The sequence below is a fragment of the Aplysia californica genome, unplaced genomic scaffold (assembly GCF_000002075.1).
Source record: "Aplysia californica isolate F4 #8 unplaced genomic scaffold, AplCal3.0 scaffold00418, whole genome shotgun sequence".
NCBI lineage: Eukaryota > Metazoa > Mollusca > Gastropoda > Aplysiida > Aplysiidae > Aplysia > Aplysia californica.
The window spans coordinates 148,508-173,285 of NW_004797688.1; the positions used below are offsets into that span (position 1 = coordinate 148,508).

The 24,778-nt window shown below is 40.9% G+C and overlaps 2 protein-coding genes across 2 annotated transcripts; both read left to right on the forward strand.

Moving 5' to 3' along the window:
- The first annotated feature begins 1,278 nt into the window (after window positions 1–1,278).
- LOC101855811 (transcription factor TFIIIB component B'' homolog) lies at window positions 1,279–12,345 on the forward strand. The gene is made up of 8 exons (XM_005104398.3): window positions 1,279–1,956; window positions 2,656–3,100; window positions 3,340–3,449; window positions 3,812–3,976; window positions 8,516–8,646; window positions 9,484–9,578; window positions 11,349–11,403; window positions 12,074–12,345. The coding sequence occupies exons 1-8, from the start codon at window positions 1,574–1,576 to the stop codon at window positions 12,268–12,270; spliced, it is 1,581 nt and encodes a 526-aa protein (XP_005104455.2). The 5' UTR covers window positions 1,279–1,573; the 3' UTR covers window positions 12,271–12,345.
- A 581-nt stretch (window positions 12,346–12,926) lies between these two features.
- On the forward strand, window positions 12,927–20,067 carry LOC118478204 (vegetative cell wall protein gp1-like). The gene is made up of 5 exons (XM_035971330.1): window positions 12,927–12,979; window positions 13,597–13,902; window positions 14,447–14,594; window positions 15,316–16,419; window positions 17,654–20,067. Exons 2-5 carry the CDS (start codon window positions 13,640–13,642, stop codon window positions 17,708–17,710), a joined length of 1,572 nt encoding a protein of 523 aa, XP_035827223.1. The 5' UTR covers window positions 12,927–12,979; window positions 13,597–13,639; the 3' UTR covers window positions 17,711–20,067.
- Window positions 20,068–24,778: the final 4,711 nt, after the last annotated feature.

Genomic DNA, 24,778 nt, shown 5'->3' on the forward strand with positions numbered 1-24,778 from the left:
ATTTTTATAGCTTTAAATTGGTATGCTTCATGAGTAGGTAATGCGAGGCTTAAACACGATGATTTGATGATTGCATAATTCTCAAGTTTCTTTTTGACGCCAATGTATATTACGCAAAGGTTTTTAGTTTTAGGTTTTCTGTCCAAGTGTAGAGTTAGTCCTTTTTAAAAATTCAATCGTTTGATTTTATTTTGTACTTGAATGCCAGACTATTTAATTACGAAATTTCACCCAATTACCAGAGTCTAGACCTTTTGAAATAATTTATTCTTTTTATACTTCATCTATGGACACAGTTTAGATTTCTCAGTTACTCCTCATTTTGTATTGAAAGTAGTCATTTTGAGAATAAGTACAGCAGTCGGTGCGGTCACTCACTTATAACAGGAAAAGAAAGCTTTTTAGTGACATAGGCTCCCATGAATTTCTTCTAATCTACAGTCGAACCTGTGTAAGACGGCCACCCATTGTCAAAGAGAAAAGGGCCGTATAAGACAGGTGGCCGTCTTAGGCAGGACTGATCAAGATGAAGAAAACAAACCCTTCCTTTCTGAGTTTCCAACCGAAGATAGCCGCATTGTTGTTGTTGTTGTTATTGTTGTTTTCGCTGTGTTTTTTTTCCTTCTTTTTTTTTCTTTTGTTGCTGCTTTTGCGCAAGGGCGACAATAAAATGAAATGTGTCAGACAAGGAGGACCGAGTGCTATGGTAAAACAAACACATGGGTCGCCACCACTCGGAGAACGAGCAACGCTTCCGTCTCAAGTTCATGTTGACGTCCATTGTGACTTTGTTACAGCTGGGTTAACAGTGACCACTCATCTCACTTACGATTTGTGTATGAGTTCTGGGCGGGGCTTATAGGTCATGAGGGATCACACGCTTACCTAAATGGCAGCTGAAAATTTGTTACCTATTGGTCAACAGTGGGAGGGGCCTACGCAACATGATCGGTTGGAGGGACTACCTAACAACAACAGTGACAGGTGATTGAATTATGACGGCTCGCCCACAATGCCAGGGGCCAATGCACAGTTTATGACAAAACGTAATGGAGTAACTAAGGTGGCCGTCTAAGACAGTGTGATAGGGGTTGTGTGCTAAAATATGGTCGCGTTGGACAGGTGCCCGTTTTGCACAGTTAAATTATACAGAAAAAACGCAAGGGGGGAAATGGAAAGTGGCCGTTTGTACAGGTGGCCGTCTTATAGAGGTGGCCGTCAGGGCAGGTATTTCTAAACTTTGTTCCTCCTTTAATTTTTCTGTCATGAAATTCATTGCTCTGTCTTCATTCTGCCAGAATTACTCAGAAATATTAAAGATAGACAACACATGACATGAATCTTTGTTAAAAATTGTGTCACTGGTTATAGGGATGGGAAAACAAGTCTGGACATGATACTTAAATCAACTCAAAATATATTTATTGCTGAACATGTTCAAATTCTTATAAAGATTTTTTACAAGTTTGCAACAGTAATTTTCGCACAGATATGAAGGTCTTGTTCTTATTGCTTTTATTTTCAGTGCTCTGGGTCATAAAAGTGACTTGACTCAAGCTCGCTATCCAGCAAAATGTCATGTCGACGCTCGCGTATCATTATCAAGCCAAATATCCGGCCTTCAGTTGCAAGGTCAGGTCCTGCTGCAGCAAAAGCAAAACCGGCAGCTGCATCCTCAGCAGGAGCACCCACATCAGCAACAGCAGCAAATTCTGGTGGCAGTGAGTCAGGTCATGTCAAAGCGACGACTACTCCGGCAGCTGATAAGGATACTGATGAGACAGCTAATACAGTTGTGTCTGGCTCAGAGGCTGTTACGGTTGAAGTAAAAGCAGTGCCAACCTCTAAAAATGATGTGGGATCAATTCCAGACACAAGTGCTGAGAAAGATGGGATGGGGAATCACGGAGAGAGTATTGTGAGTGACAGTGGTGTTGGATCTTCTCTGTCGCAGAGGTGAGTCCTGATGGCGGTTTTTGTGAACCATCCTGTATACTGTATTCTTTTCTTTTGAAAATAATTAATGTTCCACTTGACAGTATGCCCTAATATTTCTGTTCTACTTGACGGCCTTCCTCTGGACAAGTCTTACAACGGTTCCACAGTCCACAATACTGAAGTGTTTACAGAATTGTATCTGTCATTGGCTTAAATTAAACATGTTTTGGTGAATGTAATTTGTCGGAGGGGGGGTGGGGTGGGGGGGGGTGTTGAAGTGGCTGACACCCCCCTGATTTTTTTAAACAACCGTGCGTCAGGGTGGGAAGTGATACAGTAGTTTCCACCTAAGATCCCATTGCCTATGATCCTGTTTCACTTTAGATCCCGCTGTTTTAAGAAAAAGAATTTCATTTCACAAAAGCAATCCCTTAGATCTCGCTCTGAAGGGACTAACTGCGGCTCAAACCCTGCTCTTCACATCATTATTTGCTTAACAAAAAACGCGGGCATTCTCCAGACTTTTAAAGTTTGATTCTGGGTGCCTTTGAATTATTTTTCTCTTTTTTCATAAAATAATCAGACATAACTGCATCTTTGAAATGACTCACCTTATTGTATTTAATGGGATGCAAAATTTAACATCAGCAAAAGCAGTTTGAAATTCAGAAATTCGTTGATTTGAATTGTATTATATTTATCTTTTGTCACCCCTAGTGAGCAGACAGAAGAATCGTCTCTTGGTGTTGAGCCTCGTGGCGGTTTTGCCGTGTCTGAGAGCGGAGATGGTGTCAGCGACGTTGGTCCCAGTCTGCAGCTGTCAGAGAAGCCCCTGGAAGAGCCTGGTAGAGAAGACATTGGGGCCCAGCCTGCACAAACAGCCGGGCTGTCGACTCCAGTAGCTGAGCTGCCGTCTGTGTCATCACCTGTCACCCCTCAGGACGCACCTTTTGTGCCTCCGCTCATGACATCTTCACTGTCGAAAGATGGCAAGGTGGTCGTCTCAGTGGAGGGGGATATGAGTGTGGCTATGGAGGAGGAAGTGGCCCCATCAGAGGCTGACACTTCCTGTATGTCTGAGGCTGTGTCTCTGGAGCCCACAGAGGAGCGAAGAGGGGAATTAGAGGAGGATGTTGAAGTGAAAAAGCCAAGAAGGAGGAGGGTGAGTGTGAGAAGTGATATTATGAGTTTGATCCCATTAAGATCAACATCTATTAAATTACTTTTAATTTCTTTGACATCATTGCATGAAACCTTTTCTTTAAAAGTTAAACGTTCATATATAATGGATAGTGATGGCTTTGATATTGAAGAGTCTCATTTTCATGATTCAGAATTAACTAAGCGGCATTTTTGTTTTTGTTGGTGACCTGGCTATCCGATACAATCCTTCTGTTTCAGATGAGGAAGCCATGCACTGAGTTACTACAGAGTCGAGAAAAATCCCCAGACAGGCAGAAAATGAAAATGAGTGACCTTCTGTCCTGGAACCCCCAGCAGAATTTCTTCCCGTGAGTACCCGGTGGATTGTGTCTCTTTTATTTTTTCACATCCTCGCTCATGACTGCCTTGGAATGTAAGAGGAAAGCACAGTAGTTGTGGCTGTGAAAAGATGCGACTGTGTTCGGTTGTGTTCGTGCCTTTCAAAAATGTTTTGACAAGGTCTGAGAATTTTAAGTGTTAATATTAAATCTAGTTTATGCCCTCTAAGGCCATATGTGAATTGTGGAAAAATGAAATGCCAGAACTTAATAATTATGAGAGTCATTTTTTTAGAACTTCTACTTTTTTATCAATTACTTGCATTGTTTGTTGATCCTATTAAAAAAAAAATTCTTTCGTCTAAGCAGAGGAGTGATTTTTTTTTTTTCAGGAAAAAGAAAAAGAAGCCTTCCGTGAAAAACGAAACCTCTTCAACAGCCGCACATGTAACTATTTCCGTAGACGATGATGCTGAGTCGTCCAATCAAAGTGCTTCGTTACCAGCTCCTCAAGTAATGATTGGACCAGATGGAAATATTATTCTGAATACTGAAAGGTACACTGTTTATATGGTTATTGTAAATTTGCAATGTTTAATTTCTTGTCTTGGAAAGAAACGAGAGTCTCAGGCCTGTGAATGACCTCAAAATTGAGTGTCTGGTTTTAATACTTCTTTTAGCTTTACTTATATCTCAGGTTGCATCTGATGACATGCACCTTTTATTGCTCTGACTGGAAGGGCCAGTGCATTAACTCTTAATATAAGGTGCACTAGTTCGGCTGGTGCATGGCATTTCTAAGTTGTTTATAGAATAACATACCCGCATACAAAAACCCGGAAAATCTTCTTATCTATTAACAGACTGTAAGTTTATTGTATGGTTCAATCATATCTTGTCAGGTGTTAATAATAGTTTATCATATGCAGAAAGGTGATATATAAGCAGAGTCATTTGGAAGTCTGTGATTCTGAAAAGTTGGATGATAAAATTGACAGTGTTAAAATGAAAATAGACTTCTATATACAGTAGTCTCCACCTAAGATCCCACCGCTTATGGTCCTGGTTCGCCTTAGATCCCGCTGTTTTGAAAGAACATAATTTTTACTATGTAAAGGCCACCGCTAATCTTAACGGGAGGAGCTACCCTTGAGGACCATTTTTTATGTCTGTTGCCCAAGATCAAATCTAAGTACACATATAAGTTAGGCATAGTATAGACCTGCATGTTTGCCGACAATCGTCTGAAATCCGACAATCGCGACCCGACCCGCGAACCGGCCGATGCTATCGCTAGGCCCGCCTGTATCAGTCAATGTGCGTAGTGCGAGGCTTGGCCGACTGCCAGCGACCCCTTTTTCTCCCGTCGGCTTTGTCAGCACTTTCATTTTCGTGCCGACCGCTGACGCGCGCACCGCCGATTGCCGACGTCGGCGTTTCCGACATAATTGTCGGAACCTGAGTAGAAATGCGAATACGAAAAAGGACGACAACCTAAATTATCTACTTTCAGTTTCGTGCTCGAGCGGCCATTTTGAATTTCGTTTGTTGACTAATTTAATTGTTCAGATCGTGTGGATTTATTCAAGTCCGACTCTCTTGTTCTAATAGGATCTAGATCTAGATTTATATAGATCATTATAGACCTCAATGGAGGATTCATGTTCCAATTCTATTGTGTCAAACCCTATCATAGGTTGTGCTGTAATATTAATGTTGGTAAAAATAAGCATTTCATCAGGTGCGTGAATTATTTATTTATTTAGATCTAGAATCTAGACTCAGCTGAGTCCCTCTGTTCGGAATCGGATGCGGATTTCTAGTTCAAGGCCTATTCCTATCCACTTGTTCTACAAGATCTAGATCTAGATCTAGATCTAGATTTATTTAGATTACTAGATCTATAAGGAGGATTCATATTCCAATTCTATTGTGTTATTGTATCAAACCCTACAGCAATGTAGATGTAAGCCATATAGATCTAGATCTAGATCTATATATGCTCCTTGTTTGTTTTGGAGTGTGGTTTTTTAATGTAAATTTTTTTTTCATTTAGGACTTGTTTTGGCCTTTTTACATGAGGCCTGTTGCAGGTTCTTTTTGGGGGTAGGGTTAGGGTTAGGTCTCTTCTTTATTGTGTTTGTTGGGGTGGTCGCTCGTTAGTCGGATGTCCTTCCTTATGATACCCACAAAGGCTTTTTTTGGGGGGGGGTTGCGCAAAATTTTCAGACAATCTGGTTGAGGCTCACATGCAGGTCTAATAGTAAAATCTCTTGATACGCCATTTTATTTTGGCATAGCAACAGCGGTTGCTATGGAAACAGCCGCCATCTTGAAAATAAACAATGAATTTCAAATCCCTAAGGCTTTCTTATTTACCCACCAAATTTGACCAAATGTGGTGAGAGTATGTAACAGCAAGCTTATTTCAATAAGTGCAAAAGAAAAAAATATATGAGAATTTTCCAGAAGTACAAAAAACTTTTAAAAAATGTAGGTTGCGTAATTGCTTGCCAATGGAAAAGTGTTATTGTTTTCGCAAATATCTCTCTGTTACATTAATGGCAGCCTTGCCATCTATGTTTCCTGAAAGTTTCATCTCAAAATGATGAAAACTAAGGAAGGAGTAGGGAAAAAAAGGCAAAAAAAATACACTTTGCGAAAACTGACTATTATTGTGAAAATTCACTATATTAACCCATTGTCATGTTTTCAAAGGCAATTTACGTGGAGAATAAACACTTTTTCAAATGTATCCATGCTATTTTTGGACAAAAAACTGGTTGATCTTCAAATATCAGCCAACAGAAAATTTGCATAGCCTGACCCAAAATCTGCAAAATCAAGGGTCGCTCCTCCCCTTAAGATCCCGCACTGAAGGAGCTACATTCGGCTAAGATCCCGCTTTTCAGGTCCATAATTTTTTTTTTTTTTTCTTTATTAAAAAAAAAAAGAATAAGAAACCTGGGTGCGCTCAGCTGATCAACAAAGTAGCGATAATGTGTGATCATTGTACGGTCCGTTGCGTCACGGATCATTCATTCACTCTCATAAATGCGATCGCATCTGTGTTGTAAATGTCGATAAACTGTTTCTATGTTTACCCCAGACGGGATCGCACCAAGGTGTGAACTCGTCAATACCTTGCTTTCCCTGATCACCTGAGCATCACACACCAGATGGGGAGGCCCTACAAGCAACAGTGCTTCTTCCACTCTTCCGTATTTTTACGGAAATCCGTACTTTCTGCCAGTTCCGTACTTGTTCATCCATCATTATCAACTCCCTCCGTAAAAAACTGCGACAGCGTAGGACTACCGAAATTCATTAGCAAAAGATCCATACCGTGCCGTCTGCGGGTTGGTAGACAGTACATTTTTACCTGCAGATTGATCAAAATCTGGCGAACTTTTTGGGCCAATTTCCTCCTTTCTATCATTCACTCATTCTGTCTGTCTATCTCCGGACTGTTTCCGTGGCTTAAAAATATGCGCGTTGATCAAGTAAATTGTAAATTGACTTGTGATCTTACACTGAAAATTACTGTCAGAAAGAAACTTGCTTGCAAATTTATTGTTCAGATCTAGAGAAATTATCAATGCGAAGATTCTACGGCAGGGGAATGCGATAAGGGCCGCGATGAAAGAAAGTTATGCTAAAACTACTAAAATCAAGAATAATTCGAAATGGTGTTCTGAGGTTGTGACGTTCAACATTCTGTAGTGAAAATTGTGGAAAATTAGGGTATACACTGGGTATTGCGAAGGTACCAATCTATTCATTATTCCCAGGTTTGCCTTTAATCAATTGACAAATTAATTGAATTATAGTAGCAATGGAAGGGGAACCTGCTTTTAAACATAGCCAGCAAAGGAAAGATATGTAGGTGAAGAAATCAAACAAGACAAAATGTTGGCGAACAAATAAATGTTATGGATTGTAGGCAGTCTCTTCAAACAGGCTCCCAAATGCCATTTTCTACCCTCTAAAAGCACTTAATTTCAATTTCTCAACCCCCACCGGGACGCTGTTCCTGGACCCTGCTGGGACCTTCAGACCCCCCAGCAAAATTTTCCTTACTTTTCAGCTTCAGCTGATGGAGGCACTGAAGTAAGCACCAGACTGCATTCTATCAAACTGTTAACTCGTTGATGCTTACGTTTTCCCAACCATCGCTCTCGTCTTTCAGTTTTGCGTTTTAACTTCCTAGACAGACTGGCGCCCATACTCGTGGACTGTCCGATTGCCTCTGCGTAATAGGGTCATCTGTTGGCAGTGAACCTGCATTTCATCTCTTTAAAATTTGGTGGGTGTGGTCACTACCCAACGATTTATGGAGCATCTTGACATTGGCGGGGAACTCCTTTAGAGATGGAAAACAAATCATTTTGGTGGGGGAGCGTTGCATGGGGCCAACTGGTTCCCACCTGACACAGTATTTTTAAAAAAGCCACCCCAACCAAAAAAAAGGAAATACTGAATTCTGAAATGAAATGAACTTTTAGTGCACAGGAGTCACGTCAGTTCATTTTAAAGTAAGGGAAGTTCATTGTACAGATTATGGGCCTGACCATGAGTTACTGTGGATTCTTACCGTGGCCATTCGGCTAAGATCCCGGTTCGCCTAAGATCCTGCATTTTCCTTGCTCCTGAGCTCCAGGATCTTAGGTGGAGACTATTGTACGCAAAAAGTTATTGGACTAGGAGATTTGAAAAGCCTTATTTCCCAACTTTGGTAATAAGTGCAACTCTCTCGCATGTGGGGTATCACTCATCACTCTCCAGCTCTGGGATGACGTCTTTACCCTATGCTCCTCTTTTCTGAAAAGCAGCAACACAGACTTTATGTACAGTACTATTGGCCGCTAAGATTTGGCCAAAATTATGTTCTGGGCTGACTGTTATTTAGTTTTTTAAAATTCTTTTTTAAAATTTAAGGGCTTTCACCCCCATCAACACAACTTAGATCTTTTGGAAGACCTGCTTTGACCATGCAACCCTGGCTGAGAGGGATACGTTTCACTAGGAAAAGAGAGATACTAAATGAAACTTCTCTATGTTACACTTAAAGAATTAATGCATACATTTTTTTTCAGTCTTCTGATCCACACTGAGAAAGTCGAGACTGGCAGCCCAAAGGAAGTAATTGAGGAAGACGATGATGACCGTTACCTCAATACCAACTCATATAGAACAACGAAAAACGCAAAGCTATGGACCGAAAAGGGTATGTTCTTAGGAATGGTATGGTGCTTTGTTTTATATTATGGAGTTTTGCTTATAGGTTTTTTTGGGATAGAAAATATCTGAAGTTTTTTACATGTCAAATTTTAGATTAAAAATTTTTATTTTTTATGCATTTTCCTAAGTCGTCTGTGGATATTATTTTAGAGACAGAAGAACAATTATTTTATTGATCTGATCAATGAGATTTGTTTTTGATGAATTTTCAAAATCATCGAGTATCATTTGTCTCTATTGGGATGCTGTGTCCATTCAGCCTTGGTTGATCCCAGCAAGCAGGGCTGAAATAGTCAGCCTTTTAAATCATCTAAATTGTGTGGATTGATGGAGACGTGAGACATGGACCTGCCTAAGATGCATTGGTCATCATCAAACATTGATCTATTAACTATTAGGCTTGCATACCCATGTCTCCCCCCACCCGAATTCTGTTCCTTTTATTTAATGAAAGTTGTTTTGTTTTTTAGGAGGGGGATTAGGGGGATGCAGTTTTATATACACTGTTGCCCATTCTTATTTGGTTGCTTTTAAGCACAAGGGGGCTATCCCGAAAAATGCTGTTTTGAGAAAATCGAAGGTAAAGTTTTTATACCTTGTTCAATTTTTTTAAAACACAAGGAAAGCTTTCTCTATCTCCAAACAAATATACACACCAATGAAACCAAATTTCTCCTATAGGTAGGGCAATGTCCACTTTTGGTGTAGGTCAAGATTTCTGGAAACCCCTGAAATCTGGGTTATCCCACTTGTCCTTGAAAGCGACCATTTGTACATAGCCAATTTTGTCATCCAGTTAAATATCAACTTGTGTTTATTGCAGAAACAGAGAAGTTCTTCCTTGGACTTAGTATGTGTGGTACAGACTTTTCTCTGCTTACCCGACTCATGCCTCACCGGTCACGAAGGGACTTAAAAGTTAGTGGTTTATGGTGTGCTTGTGTGTTGATGTGTGCTGGTGTGTATGTGTGTGCTGGTGTGTATGTGTGTGCTTTTGTGTTTGTATATGTGTGTATTTTTGTGTTTCTATATGTGTGTACTTTTGTGTTGATTTGAGCTGGTGTGTATGTGTGAGCTTTATGTATGTGTGTCTTAACTCACTGACTACTGGCCCCTCTCACCAGTCACTAGCACTGAGTACTGGCATTTTTGGGGGTATTTCAAAACACCACCACAACTCTCAGAAATACCCTATTGTAATTATTTTTTTGACACAGTAAATTTACTTTCAAATTTAATCTATTGCAAAAAATTTAAGTCGTCTAGGTCTAATACTTTAATTCTTATGATTGTTTAAAAATTAGCCTGAATTTGATTTGTCTAAAAATTTCCAGAGACGTGACAGGTAGAATGAAATTCACAACAAGAAAAATAAAAGTTCAAAGTGTTCTGTTTTGATTTGTATCCATGTGCGAGTGTTTGGTGAAAATATAAAAGCTGGTCTGTGTGTTTATTCAGACCCATACACTGAATTACATGAGACAAATGTAGGGAATGAAGTTTTGATTTTGTCGCATGAACAACAACACCAGTACTTGTGCTAGATCTAGCCCTAAAACTACGATTCAGGCTGTGTTTGGGTACATATCCAGGGTCCTAACTATCAGACACATCATATCCTGAGTCACTAGAACTGGCAAAACGAACAGGAGTATGGAAAACAGCGAAATTATGTGATTCTTGTTCATGCGACTGTTACTTCAGCGCGACTGTCGGATTACTATCAGCTGTATAGAAATAAACATAGCGCGAGTTCCGGTTAGGTCAACCCCAGATGAGGTGACTGTCCTTCACCTTCAATTACTTAAAAAGTTACCCCGAAACTTCTGCCAAACTCGGTACGAAACAAAATAAGTGGGAAAACTATCTTGGAGTCAGTTCCCGTACATGTGATGGGAGCACAAGATACGGAACAAAATCGCAAAGTCCATCCCGTCGGCGTCGGGAGTACGGGATCCGTACCTGCGAACCGACCGCCCGCCCCGTACCTGTGACGGGAACCGTAGTCAGTGATTTAATGTTTGTTTTATAATGCCGGTATTTGTCACCCACCTGTCAACACAATTTAGATCTTTAAGGAGTCAGGCTTCAGCCCTACCTATCAGGGCCAACCCAGGCTGAGAGGGTTATGATATCCCAACTGAAAGACTAAGATGCTCGATAATAACTCTCCCCACACAGGAATTGAACTTGCATCTTCTGTGTGCGATGGCAAAGTGTGTTTGTGCAGCAAGTCGTATGAGTTTTCACGAATAAGAAATTCTGAAGCCAAGAGAAAAGTCGTAACTTGTGCACATCCATGGGTGAAAATGGAGCTTTTAAGTGCTCAAAATGTGGCACTCTTTCTTTGCCAGAATTGGTGTCATTGGCTTCAGGAGAAGCCACAAGTCAACTTTACCTTTATCTCTTCTGTTTCACTGAAGAAATATTCTCTCTGCAGATGTATTGGTCTTTGTCAGACATTGACAAATAAAGGCTTGTGTCCCCATGTCCTCCCCCCCCCCCCCCTTCCGAATTCCATTTTTTAGTGCAAATGTTTGTTTTTTTTAAAGGAGAGAGTCACAGATTTATACTGTTGCCTTTTCCTTTCAATGGAACTTACACAGCTTTGTATATGATTTGTGTCTACCTTTATGTTAATAGATTGCAATTCTTAATTCACGCTACTCTTTGTTTTTTTCCCTCCAGAATAAATTTCGTCGAGAGGAAAGAAGAAACAGGCCTCTGATTGACAGCGCTTTAGGTATGGAGGGTGACAAAGTAATCTTGTGGATTAAGTTGAGCATGAGGGCAAACAAGGAGGGGAAGAGAGGGAGGGAGAGGGACAAATTCAGTGTTTTCTTCATAGTCTCCTCATGGACCTTGCTACTGTTACGCTTCAGCAATTTACTCAACCAGGTCCAATCTTCCTTCTCCTTTATGAGGAGTATTCAAACAAAATGAGACTGCAGGATTTTCTGAATATTGAATTGCACCTGATTTTAAATGTCTGCTTTAGAAATCTTTGTAGCGTGTTGGTGATGATTAACGAAATGAACAGGGAGGAGGTAACCCCTAAAGGTTGGTACTACAGTTGGTGAAGAAGCTAGAGAAATCTTTGAGACTTTTTAAGACAGATGCATTTGGCACCTTAGTTTCTAGAAACCTTTTTTGCCGGATACTGATTTTGAGTGAGTGCGGGAATTAAGTGGTTTCGGAAATATGTTTATTCTGAGTCTTTTCTTTTTGAATAGACTTACTGTGTTGTGAGAAGAGTAGTTAAACCCATACCATACTGTTCAGGACATGGTTTTCGATGTTGTAAGGAGTACTTTTTTGTTGGTGTATTGTTTGTATAACCCCTTATCATTTTCGCCACATCAGTGACTTTTCTTGTAAGGTTGATCAATGTTGGTTAATGTTTGATGTTTCAGCGAACCGCCAGAAGTATGATCCAGCTCCTTTTGAAAGACTTCTAGAAACAGTCAATTCGAAAGTAAAGCAAGAGGCAAAGAAAGCTGTGAAGAAAGAGAAGGAGCCCAGGAAGGCCCAGAAGAGAAAGAAGCCAAAGAGTAAGTCCCTCTTTTGTCATTTGCCGGTTGACTCATTTGTTAACTTTAAAAAAAGATAGCTTGTTGTGTAAGGAGGATATTTAAAAAATAGCAAGCGAGCTTTGCTGATGTAGATTGTTGATGTCACTCATTATTGTCGTATGCAAAATACGAGGTTTTGAAGAGAAGCAAACAGTTTTATTTCAGGCAGATGCTCTATTCATCTAAATTGGTTACTATTTAAAGGAGAGGAATGAGACTAGAACCATTGGATGCGCCTTATCAAACACTACAACACGCTTAATTTTCATTTATAAATTTTAACATACTGTAACGCTTTTCCTCTCTGCATGGGAAACCATGAGGCTGTTACTGACCTGATGTTTTCATATGAGCATAATGCACAGCAGTAGCTGAACACCAATGGAAATCAAGTAAGTCCGTGAAGTTTCTTTGCTGAGCTGGTGGAGGAGACTGACTCTTTGTTTTCAGGTCTTAACGTAGTGATCCGTAGTGCAATTGCAACCAACCACCACCCTCAAATCGCCACCATTCCCCTTTTTTTAAGGATGGTGAGAGGGTGCTTCTGGTAGGTTTTGCCCCTTTACTGTCTCTGTTTCTATCTTGCTTGTTGCGTGCACTAAATGACAGTTGTATTGATCTACTTCTTTTTCCTCAAAACTTTACCTTCATTACTTTGTTGAGTCTTGCTTATAGCTTTACTTGCTGGGTTTTTTTTTCAGAGAAAGAAGCTGATTCAGAGGAGGATGAGGATGTCTGGAACCCAGAGTAAGTATTCTTAATCGTAATTTTTATCTCAACCCCAATTGCACTGGGCTATTTCTTGCTCTTGCTTCCCTCTGATTCAGGTAATACTGGAGTCAGTTACTCCACAGACTTACCAATTCTAAGGGTGTTGGCAATTTTTTGCCGATTTAAAAAAAATTGCTGTACGACTTAGAAAAAAAAGTGTTGGCAGACTCATAAGTAATGCTAACTAAAAGATACAGAATCTGTCAAAAAGTGACGCAGTGTGTAATGCCCTGATGAAACCACCTTCAGTGTGTGAGTCTGAAGCCATACTTGTAAAGCATAGTAGTTTCTGCTGATCCAAAGTGAACTCCAGGTTAAAATGTAGGAGGAAGCTGGTTGAAATAATTAGTCGAACTTGCTCTCTTGGCCACCTATATGAGACAGTCACCTGTACAAATGACCACATCCCATTTTCTCCTTTGCATATTATTAAAACTTTATAATGACGCTGTAAAAGAGGTCTAACTTTCCTAGACAATGACTGTTCTCCTCTACAATGAGTGTCTGTCTTACACAATTTTGACTGTAGTTGATTGAGCATGTGGTGATGCTTTAGATTCTGACTTTGACTGTCATTACCTTGCACATTTCAGCGAAGACGATGATGTCATCAATGGGGAGGACTCGACGGAAGCGATGGCTAAGTATCCGTACATCAAACGCAAGAAAACGACGGTTGGGGGTGTCAAGTCAGAGCGAGCCAACCCAACCTCTGTGACTGGTGTTCCTGGCCCGAGCTCAGGTGCAGATAAACAAGTTAATTACGTGACGCAGGAGGCGCCGCCTAAGATGAGACCAGGCCGTACCAAGACGTACTCGAAGACCGCCCCTGTGAGCCAGCCTCCAGCATCAGCCCCTGCTGTGCCAGCTTCTGGTTCTGCCAACCTGAGGAGAGACAGGTAGGGAGAGACTGGTAACAATTACATTTCAGTGTGAATGCATGCAAGATTTGTCAATATTTTGGTTATGTTTGTGTTCTCTTTACCCATGTATTTAACATTTTAATTGGCTTAAATATATCTAAATGGCAATCAGTGTGATGAGTTGTCATCTGTACGGCTTTGACTGCCTTAAAAAAAAGTGCTGATGAAAAAACTGTGTTACAGATGGATATGAGGGTCATGTTTCGGAAATGAGTTTGTGGTTTGTCTAAGATAGGATGGTTTATTCTCTGAAGACCATGGGATGAGTCCTTTTAACCTCTTTGTTCTACCCTCAATGAAATTGTGCTGAGGTCCCTGATTTCATCAGATACCTTAATGTCCCCATGTGTTGACCGCTATTAATAGTAGAGTATCAGTTAAGCTCTTTCTTTGCCCTGAGTAAAAACGCAAATGTCTTTTGTGAGGCAGATATATTTTACCGTAGAAAGCTTGATTAAGTATTTGAAAAATCTCAAACAGGCATGATGTTTACTTGTATATTGGGGGTTGTTTTCTCCAGCAGCCTCCAGGACATCCCAGGGTCAGTTCAGATCCAGATTGAGATGGCCGATGGTCAGAGTGCTGCCCAGGGGGTGCTCATCCCCTCCAATATGGTACCCATCATTGCCCCACAGCTGGGCATTCAGAACGCTACGGCCGGTATGCAGGTATGTCACCGCTTATGCAGTCTGTTGGTTTGGTTTCAGAATGTAAGGATTATTGAATTGTCTTGGTCTGATTTTTTTTGATTTTGTTTGGTTTGGTAAGACTTTCGAGGCACTTTCAACACGATTAGGTCATATGCGTGCTGAAGATTAGAAGTGTTTCTAGACAGTAACATACAAATAGAAGGAGGAGGAGACAAGAACGATCGATGTTTTATAGGAAAGCAGGAGCAAACCACACCAGAGCACCCATTTACCACTCATGTTGACTCGTTATTTTTTTATATTTGGAGAATATTTCACCCGTAAGTGTTGTGTCCTTTGGATTTTGATTAGCTACTTGCTCTGATTTTTTAATAATATCAAAGATTGTGACCCAGGATACATTGTTCACTAGTATTTTTGTGTATCTAAAAAAGAGCTGTGGTCCATTTCATACGATGATATAATATGTGTTATTATTAGTGAAATTTAAAAGTGAAGTGCGTATGTCTAGCACAAGGGGAATTTTTGTTTTTTTCATTTCATTCTCTCTTGTTTGGCCTTTTTCTTTTCTTTTTTTAAAGCACTTTTTAAACTAATTTTCCTTTCTCTTTCTTATTAAAATATTAGGTCTTCATATGCACAAACACACTCACACACTCAAACACACATACACACACGCACACACACCGAGTTGGGACTTGACATACTCAACAAACTTTGTTTTTTCCCTCCTCCCCAGGTCCTACTTGTCCAGGAGGAGACCTCCAGTGGCAGCATGGTGCATGTCTACATCATCCCCGAGGGAGAGGCGCTGGCTGCTCGTGGTGCTGCAGGGGACAGCACCGTCACCACCACCTTGCCCGCCCCACCACCGCCACCAGCAGGTGCTCCTAGAGTTACCTCTCCGGCTGCTTCTTTCACTGCCTCGTCATCTCAGGCCAGCGCTGTTTCCGGGCAGCTTCCTCCATCCCCGCTGCCCACAGCAGGGGTGGGCGTCGCACGTCATATGGTAGCATCGTCGTCATCGGCATCGTTGTTGTCTTCTGGGCATAATTATGCCTCCAAGGGGGTTTCACTGACTCTGCCAAATGAAGCCTCGCACCCAAGCACAGCTCCGCACTCTACTGCAGGAGTGCATCCTGCCACTGTCCCACGCCCTGCTGCTGTCCAGAACTTTTCCACAACCTCTGTATCCCCTCTTCTCCGGCAGTCCACCGCAACCTCAGCCTCCACTCTAGTCTCCCCACCAGTACAACAGCCCTTACCGCCATGGCAACCCACCATGGCCCCAATGTCTGCTCAAGTCCGGCAGCCCACCATAGCCCCAATGTCTGCTCAAGTCCGGCAGCCCACCATAGCCCCAATGTCTGCTCAAGTCCGGCAGCCCACCATGGCCCCAATGTCTGCTCAAGTCCGGCAGCCCACCATAGCCCCAATATCAATTCAGGTCAGACAGCCCACTGTAGCCCCAATGTCCATTCAGGTCAGACAGCCCACTGTAGCCCCAATGTCCATTCAGGTCAGACAGCCCACTGTAGCCCCAATGTCCACTCAAGTCCGGCAGCCCACCGTAGCCCCAGTGCAGGCGATAGTCCCCACACCAGCCCCTCAGATCTCACCAATCCCACATCCCACCCCCATGCCAATGTCCTCCTTAGTCCCGGAGCCCACTTTTACCCCACAACTTCAACAGACTCCTCAGCAAACAGTGACCCCATCACAACCTGGGATAGTTACGCAGTTACAGCCAGCTTTAACCGTACAACCAGTACTGGACGCCCAGCCCACAGTTGAAATAGTTGGTCAGAGCTCAAGGAGAGAGGTGGATGTCAATAAGAATCAGGTGCGCTGACTGTTTTTGTTTGACTTGGTGTTTGTCTTTGTATAGCTGACCTGCTGTTTTGCCGTTTGACAGTTCCACTTATGGTAAATTTCTGGAATGGAATAGAAAGAAAATACTCTCTTTTCTCCTTCTGTGGTAAAATATTACTAACAGTGGAATGTTCATAGATATTCTGATGGTACAAAAATCTCATACCTTGTTTTATTGGAAATTGTTTGTCAACCTGATCATGCAAACAAGTTTACCAGTGTGCCAAACTTTGTTTTTGAGCAAGGGCTATGTGTCTTGCTCAAGGAAACTACCCCCTTTTCCAAAACTGCATGTTTAATTTCTGGTTGCCATGTTCTCATGAAGAATTTGGTAAGCAGTTTTTCTTGTAGGGTAAGTTTGTTGGGTCTAATTTTAAACCAACAGCTACAGAATGCAGATTGCACACTAACAGAGTCCTTTTGTTAATTCTAATACGCTGGCTCCAAATATGATATTATAAGATATTTTTCAATAAGTTTACAAACGAAAATTTTATTTTTTGACGAGTGGCAGACTTTGGCAGATTGTTGTGCCGACCTCTGCAACAACACAATCTGATTTTTGTGCAGCTGGACAGTTTGGAACATACTGATGATGAAATTCTCATTCAAAAACTTATTGAAAACTACATCCTTTTGTAATAATAAGATCAAATTTGGTACCAGTGGTAACAAACTGACTTGCAGATGTCTCTTTTTCTTGCTGGATTTGGAAGATCATAACAAAAGTATTTTTACCATTGTTGCATCAAGTATTATTTTCTTATAACACAAAGAGGCCGGACAACCATCTGTTTTAACTGAAAGTTTAATACCCTTTTAAGACACATGTCTGGCAAACGTTGACAACACATGTGTGGGTGTGAAGGATGGCCTCTGATTGGCTGCGTGTCGCTGATAAGTAAATTGCGATGCAAAATTATATGTGTGTAACGATCCATGGGGCAGGGCAGTTGATGTTCCCGTGGAATAGCCAAGGGTTCATTGTGGTTAAAAAATGTGAGAAGCCACATCAGCGTGGGCTGTTGGCCCTGCAAGCTGCTTCTTTAAACCTGAGCTTTCACATATGAGGTATTTTTGCTAATTTTAATCAATTTAGGTCCTTCTCCATTCATTGAATTCAAGCTTTTGTTGAATCAAGAGTTTGTTGTGTGGAAGTTTCATTGTACTGTAAAGTATATTTCTGTATTTTTGTACTTTTCCAGACCTCCATTCCAACTCGGCCACAGTCCTCTTCCACCACAGATGATGTCAGGCAGTAAATTGAAACAGAAACTGAGTACATGTACAAGGGACATCGCTAAGGTGGACAGATGGAAGTGGACGTAACTGGAAGTTGCTGGCTGTGAAAGATGATATCTCCTCCCAGACTTTTGTGAGTGATGAGATAGTGATCTAGCTCACTCAACCTCATTTCACAAAGTTGACAGGTTGTGTTTATTTGGTGTCAGCACGCATGGACAAAATGCACTCGTCGAGCAGAAGATTAGACTTTTGTCGCTCCTACCCATACACAAGCGAGCATACATCTGTGGGAATAGGCTGCCTTTAAGGTGACCTCCTGGTGTAAATATTTGAGTAGAAGTGCTTATTGCTTGGCTAGTTTATGATTTGTTTATGGAAAAGTAGGAGTCTTACCTTGGATGTTCTAGAAACATTTGCAGTAAAAACCAGCGCAATGTGCTGGGAAATGTTTGAAGTGGGTATACACAATCGACAAATGGGCTCACACTGCATTGTTCAGGGTGGAATGAGTTAAAGTAGAACGTTTTATGAAATGGAAAAAATCCCCTGATTAAGTGGAGCTTCGGTGATAAGCAATGGAAACATGGGATTATGGATGTAGACTATTGTGTAGTGGTGTGTGCTTCTATGGAACTGACCTTTAACCTCTTTTTATACTGCGAATTCGAGCGAAATGCTTGCAGCTAAAGGGATTTGACAACAACAACAACATACAGCAAATTCTGTCTTGAATTTCAGCGTACAGGCTGGATGTAAAAATTGAAAGTGAGCAGTGAAACAATATCACAAGTAAAAGGTGAAGTAGCTTGAAGTAGTGAGTGTGAGTGTGTGAGTTGAGATGACTACAGTCTAGCATGCACATATATATGTGTGTGGCCCTGAGAAGACCCTTCACAAGGTGCAAAATTTCAAAATTGACTTTTTTGCATATTTTAAAAGACACATCTTTCCCGAGCATTTTGCACTTTATTTGAGAGCAATTGGAGCATTCTCTGAAAAGTTATGGCATTTTAAAGTGAACAGGGGTTCGAGTGTCAAATTTTGAGAAAACAGGTTTTAAAGTTTTGCTTGCTTTGGGAACACATTTTCCATGATGACAGTGCATAGAAGCAAATAATGCTGATACCACAGCATAGAGGTGCCATTTGTAGACAGTTTTCTTTTTATTTTAGTGAAATACCTCTCTTCTACGTGAAGTTGTGACTGTTTTTATATTACAACAGTAAATCATTGAATTACGTAAAAACGCGTCAAATTGTAACCATTTTAAGTGGAAGACAATCTAAACACAAAACAACAAACAAACAAACAAAATTAAGATGATTTTTTGAACACAAAGCACATAATTTATTTGTTCTTCTTGTCCACGATATTTTTCCAACAGAAATCCATTGACATTTTTACATTTCCATGCATACACACTAAAAAAAGGAAATGACAACCGAAATGAACATGAAACTTCTCATCAAAGCTGCCAAAACAAATCTACAGAACCAACATACAACAAAATTATGAAAGTTATAAATTAACCACAGCAAGTCCAATGACCTGTTTTAGTCAGAAGAATAGAAATAAAATCATGTTGAAATTAAAATAGAGTACTCAATGAATCTTTAAAACTTAAACAAAAAACCCCTACTTTTTCTTCCCCTTGCCCTAAGTCGCTACCCCTTCCCCTTTTCCCCCCTTCCTGGCTTTCACCTCTGATGGACCCTCTTCCTCATCGCTATCATGTACACGCATGCTCACTTAGGTATGTCCATACAAATAATAAGTAGTCCTTGTCGCTTGTCAGACTTTGATTTTTCTTCTAGAATGTTTAACAGTGCCTCCCATGCAAAGCTGAGCTACACTACAATGTCATGCTCCTCTCGTGTCATACCAGCAAAACACAAACGCAGGTCGTCAACAGTAGTTGATTCGTACTGGCTGTTGCAAGACTGGCCATCATTGAGCTTGCAGAAGCACTTCAGCATGGGTCTCAATAGTCCGTTATTTAAAATTTAAAAAATATCACCGAGACGCGCGAAAATACATAAAAGATCTCAAATATTTGAAAACCAAATCCAATAACGTCTTTAAGTTCATTTCTGCCGGTCGCGATTGTGACATTAATTCTGCTCTGAGAGTACGTTTCAGGTGAACTAGTGGCTTTGGCGGCAAGCGGAATTGTGTCACCAATGCTCGACTAGAAAATCAAGATGTACTTTCGCTTTCGTTACCACCCAGAAATTTGTCCGTAATTTGTCTGATAACACAACGTTTATTGTAACATGCAGGTTCGGCATTACAAACGTGGTGTCGCCATGAAAATAAATAAATATTCGCCACTGTGCTGTCCCTCGTGGGGGCAACAAATAAAAAAAAAAGAAAAGAAAGTTATACAAGCGTCTTGTCGGGCTCGCCATTGTGACCGGTCAATGAACCTGTGCGCATTCTGAGTGCTGCGAAGCATAGGACTCTGGAATGGGGGGAGATTATTGATTTTTAAAAAAGGCGCACTCGGGGATAGGGGGAGGGCTGAACCTGAGGACAAAAACAGACAAACTGAAACTGAAAATAAATGTTAAATGTATAGAATTTTGATTACTACTTCAGCTCTCTGCGTTGGTGCAGGCCTTGTGTGAAATCGGGAACGGTCATAACTTGTAAACGAGTTATGGAACTTCGGGGCCTGAGTGTTCGCGTTTCATTGGATTGGTGACAGTAAATTAGATCTCTATATTTTAGCTTTCTGTTCAAGATTTGCAGATTTTCAGTATCGCTGCATCTTGCCCTCCCACAGTTCTTACACCTCTCACACTGAATAGGTCTACTTGAGCTATTCTACTGTACTTTGAGATTGAGCATTATTTTTGTCTTTCACGTTTATTATATAGGCCTATATATATGATATGAATCATGACAGTCGATATTCTGGTTTCAGGCTCAAAACAAGATTAATTTCTATATAGTTTATGTATACAGGCGAATATGATGAAGGGAAAATATTAATAAGTCGCACAAGACCCCAGGCGCCACCACTTTCTGTACGTAATCAAGATTGTAGATATTTGGTACGTGACTTTTACTTGAAATTATCTTCCAAGCTCTCAAATTAGTGTGAAATAACCTTGCTGTGATAAATTGATTGTTTTTATTTCAGCATTCTTGGGTTCAACAGTATAATAATAATGGGTGTTTCGCGAAAATGGGCTTCTGTGGCGATCTCCTGGAAAGTTCCTCCTTTTTTGGAATTCTGAGTTGAGACCCATGCCTAAGGCATCATCCTCGTCTGTAGATACAGAAATTAAATAAAAGAGAGTGATTTAAAAGTGTGCAGCTTTCATAATGAAATTTATAGTGTTGTACACCACTGTATTTAAATGACCACTACATTAGTTTAAACCAGTGATTAATGATCACCAGTTGAGAATAATTTGCTCCGTGATCCCTTTACAGTTTACAGGTTGCAACAAGAAGCCAGAATTTTTGTCCATCATTCTGTCACCTCTTGTTTTCGTTTTGCATGGCTGTATTTTTATGTGGACCTCCTCAGTTTAAGAAATTCCCTTTCATGTGCGAAGGTCCTGGGCCAGCAATTGCACCTAACAGATCAATGAAAATAGTAGGTACAAGTACAATGAAATAAAACTGAAAAGATCAACAAGAATTTATCTGTGTAGTGTGCACGGGATCATCTCCACACGTCTAGAAAAATACTGTTTACAGAGATACACAACTGGCCCTGGATTTATTTAGTCTTAGATTTAGGCAAGGTCAACAATGTGTCTGGTGACTGGGTGTATAATGTTTAAAACAACACACTATAATATCATCTAGATCTCGATCTCAACACACACTGCAGTGAGACTTGCTTCATACAGATAGGTAAGCGATAGGGATCTAAACAACAGCTGCAGGCTCGTGTAACTTTCATCAAGAGTCTAAAGTTAAGTGTCATAGTTGTCCAGATCTAGAAGAGTCATAAGTCTGGATCTAGTCAAGTGTCTAGTTAGTCTAGTCTAGTCAAGTAGAATCTTGATCTAAGTCTATAATAATGTTGACAGACTTGGTCTCGTTCCAAGAGATAAACTACCGATAGTGATAGATCTAGACTAGCTCCTCTAGAATTTCTAATACACTACTAGAGGTAAGATAGAAGCTAGATGAATACAGTTCTTTAATCTAGCTGATAATTATAAGGACTAGTATAGAAGCTGGGACTACGGGTATGGTAAACCTTGCTTACCCTCTGATGATGTTACGCCAATTGGTTGAACAGGAACCAGGACTTCTTCATGAAGTTCCAGATCATGAGCAGGGTTGTGTGGGTGTGTCACGGCCACGGTCGTCGTCATAATTGGTTCATCATGTGTCTCCTCCTCCAAAATAGAGTCTACTGTCTTCTGAATCAATAGGTTTTGCATTGAAATAATCAATAATCAGTTCATTCAATTCATTTTCGTCTGTGATTTGTCTCATTCCAATACACTGAGATCGTTCCACATCGATGAAATAAGCCCCTCAGCTGATCAGTCCGCCATCTTGAATCAATTAAATTATGTAAACAATAGCGCTCAACCACTTGGAAACAGAAAACAATCAGTTTACTTACAGTAAACTCGGAAAAAACACTTCGTAGAGCAGAACAAAGAACTTAAAGTCAATAAGGAACCGTTCATATTTGGTTTGAACGGCAGGAAATGGTACATGAAAAGTTAAACTGCACTCATGACAAATACCATTTCAGAAGCGAAACTACAACATGCACAACTCCCAGAACTATTTGTGTTGTTCCCATATTCATGCGCACTGGGTTTTCCCGAAACGGCAATAAAATTCTCTTTCTTTTGGTATATAATATGTGGGGGTTCCTGTAGAAAGAAGTGTCTATCCGATTGAGTAAATATTCCCCCTGTTTGTCTAAGAATTCAGCGTATTATGGCGACGATATGTCCTCAAAAATAATTATTTTAAAATATTTTCAATCACTTTTGAGCAAATTCCGTAAAACATATGATGTAGAAATGGTTTATCTTTCTGAATTTCATATGATTTCGTTTTCGATAAAAATGAAGTTGAGGGCCTATTTTAAGCGATATCTCAGAATAGATTCTCACACCTTCTGACGGGTTTTCTCAGAGCGGCTCACATATGTGGTGAGACTTGTCCAGGAGGTTCGCGGTTTCTAAAAGTCCCATGACCGTTTTTGTTGTCTGATTACTTGTAGCCGGCACCCTGGCTTCAGCAGCAATATTGGTAAATTGCCATGATAGACGTCGAAATTGCAGCAGTAGCCTGAACTAGATTCGCACACTGAACAACTTTATTCCGAATCGGACCGGCTTGGCTAGATTATATGTCTTGAACCTGAGCCGACCCTTGAAGGGGCAAATACCGTCTTCGACTGCCAGGTTTTTTCTCAGGCATGTACACGGGTCTGAATGTGTTCTGGAGCTGACGCATGAGGGGTCGAAGTTTGAAAAGTGGGTCCGTGCGATTGTCGTCTGCATTGTTCACAATGTGAAAATTTTGCAACAAGATCATGTAGCGATCTCTCGGCATAGCTTCGGAAAAGCCCTTTCTAACAGTGCCCATGAGGAGAGTAATTGCTAAAAAGATTTTCATCTCTCCAGCACATGTGTCTTTCCACCGCTGCAAACGCGAGGAGGGCTTCAGGTTGTCTCCCAGTCTAGCAACGGTAACATTCGCATACCTGTTCGTCTCCATGACAAATTTATCTATCAAAACTTAAATTAATCTATAAAGAGTTTGAAGTAGTCTAACATTCTGTGGCTTTGTAGGTTTACATTCAGCCCTGGTTCTGTAGTAAATTCAGGTATATCAACAAAATCCCCGTTCTTGGAGATCAGCATGAATATCGACATCCCCTTGAGGGCTGAACATCGCTAGATCTATGATATCCCCATCATTGACACGTAAATCTTCTATTTGAGGACCAAATCCTTCAAACACTTCATCACTGTCGTCCGATTCCAGAAAAATGTTCGGCAAATTTGTGTCTGAATCAGCTGACAAGGAGTCAGAATCGGACATGTTGAAAACTGAACACAATACCCCACAAAAATGCTGATAAAAAACTCAAAACTGATCACCGACTGCCAAATGCGCACCAAATGGCTGTAATAACCATTGCACTAGGGGATTGTAGTCAACAGCAGTTAAAAAAATGTCTATGTTGATGTCAGCGGTATAGTTTCTACACTCATGTCAGATCACAACCACCGTCATGATGCGCGCGGAATGGAAGTATGAATCATCATGTGATGCGCACGCAGAGGGTAAAGATAACATTTTCAACTCCACCAACAGCTGCCACATGATCACTGACTGCCCTCTTTGAGATGGCAGTTCTTTCCCCCATGTTTATGACCATGTAGTACAACTGACAGTTTAGGGGTGATGAGGTCCAGCAGTTGTTGAATTTTTCCTAATGGCCTGTTGCCATCCTGCCCCCTTGGAACATGGCGGTTCACATCACTAAAGTGAACGAATGCCTGGAGCATCTGGTACCGATGACGAGTCATCACTCCGCTGAACTTCATCTTGAACAGCCAATAGCTGTCTCTGTAATCTTCCAGGCTGTTCTTCGGACTAACACACATAACTATAAATTAAACCTGTGCCTGGCCGTGGCTGATAACAAGAAGGGGTTTTATAAACTTCCAGAGAGCAGAGTCACTTGAATTGGCAAACAAGCCTTGAAAATAGGTGTCCTGCCTGTCAACAGAGGAATCAGGGGGGGGGGGGAAGATCCCCACATCTGACAGCCACAACTTGAAGGTTCTTTTGAATGTGTCTACTTCTTCCGCATCCAGTCTGGACAGGCTGACTAGGTGGCTGGGGGTCTGCTCAAACATCTTCACAGCTGCTGCCTGGTCGTTTCTGAGCACCTGCCATGATGGTGAATCCTCATTGTGCAAAAAATTCTAACAGTTTCTTTAATGATCAATGTTGTGTGATCGTCATGTGAGTGGATGAAATGTACATCTCGACAGTGGTTGTCGTGTGTCCCGAAAAAAGAAGGACGTACAAGCTTTGTAGCTTTTAGTGTGGCTGTTGGGATTAAGTTCCTTGTTACT

What these genes read in the sequence shown, in the direction of transcription:
- LOC101855811 (XM_005104398.3), top strand. Translation starts at nt 1,574, where the DNA reads ATGTCATGTCGACGCTCGCGTATCATTATCAAGCCAAATATCCGGCCT. An exon ending in ATTATTCTGAATACTGAAAG is followed by an intron (nt 3,977 to 8,515) that starts GTACACTGTTTA and finishes ATTTTTTTTCAG; the next exon opens with TCTTCTGATCCACACTGAGA. An exon ending in GGTCACGAAGGGACTTAAAA is followed by an intron (nt 9,579 to 11,348) that starts GTTAGTGGTTTA and finishes TTTTCCCTCCAG; the next exon opens with AATAAATTTCGTCGAGAGGA.
- LOC118478204 (XM_035971330.1), top strand. Translation starts at nt 13,640, where the DNA reads ATGGCTAAGTATCCGTACATCAAACGCAAGAAAACGACGGTTGGGGGT. An exon ending in GCCAACCTGAGGAGAGACAG is followed by an intron (nt 13,903 to 14,446) that starts GTAGGGAGAGAC and finishes TGTTTTCTCCAG; the next exon opens with CAGCCTCCAGGACATCCCAG. An exon ending in ACGCTACGGCCGGTATGCAG is followed by an intron (nt 14,595 to 15,315) that starts GTATGTCACCGC and finishes CCTCCTCCCCAG; the next exon opens with GTCCTACTTGTCCAGGAGGA.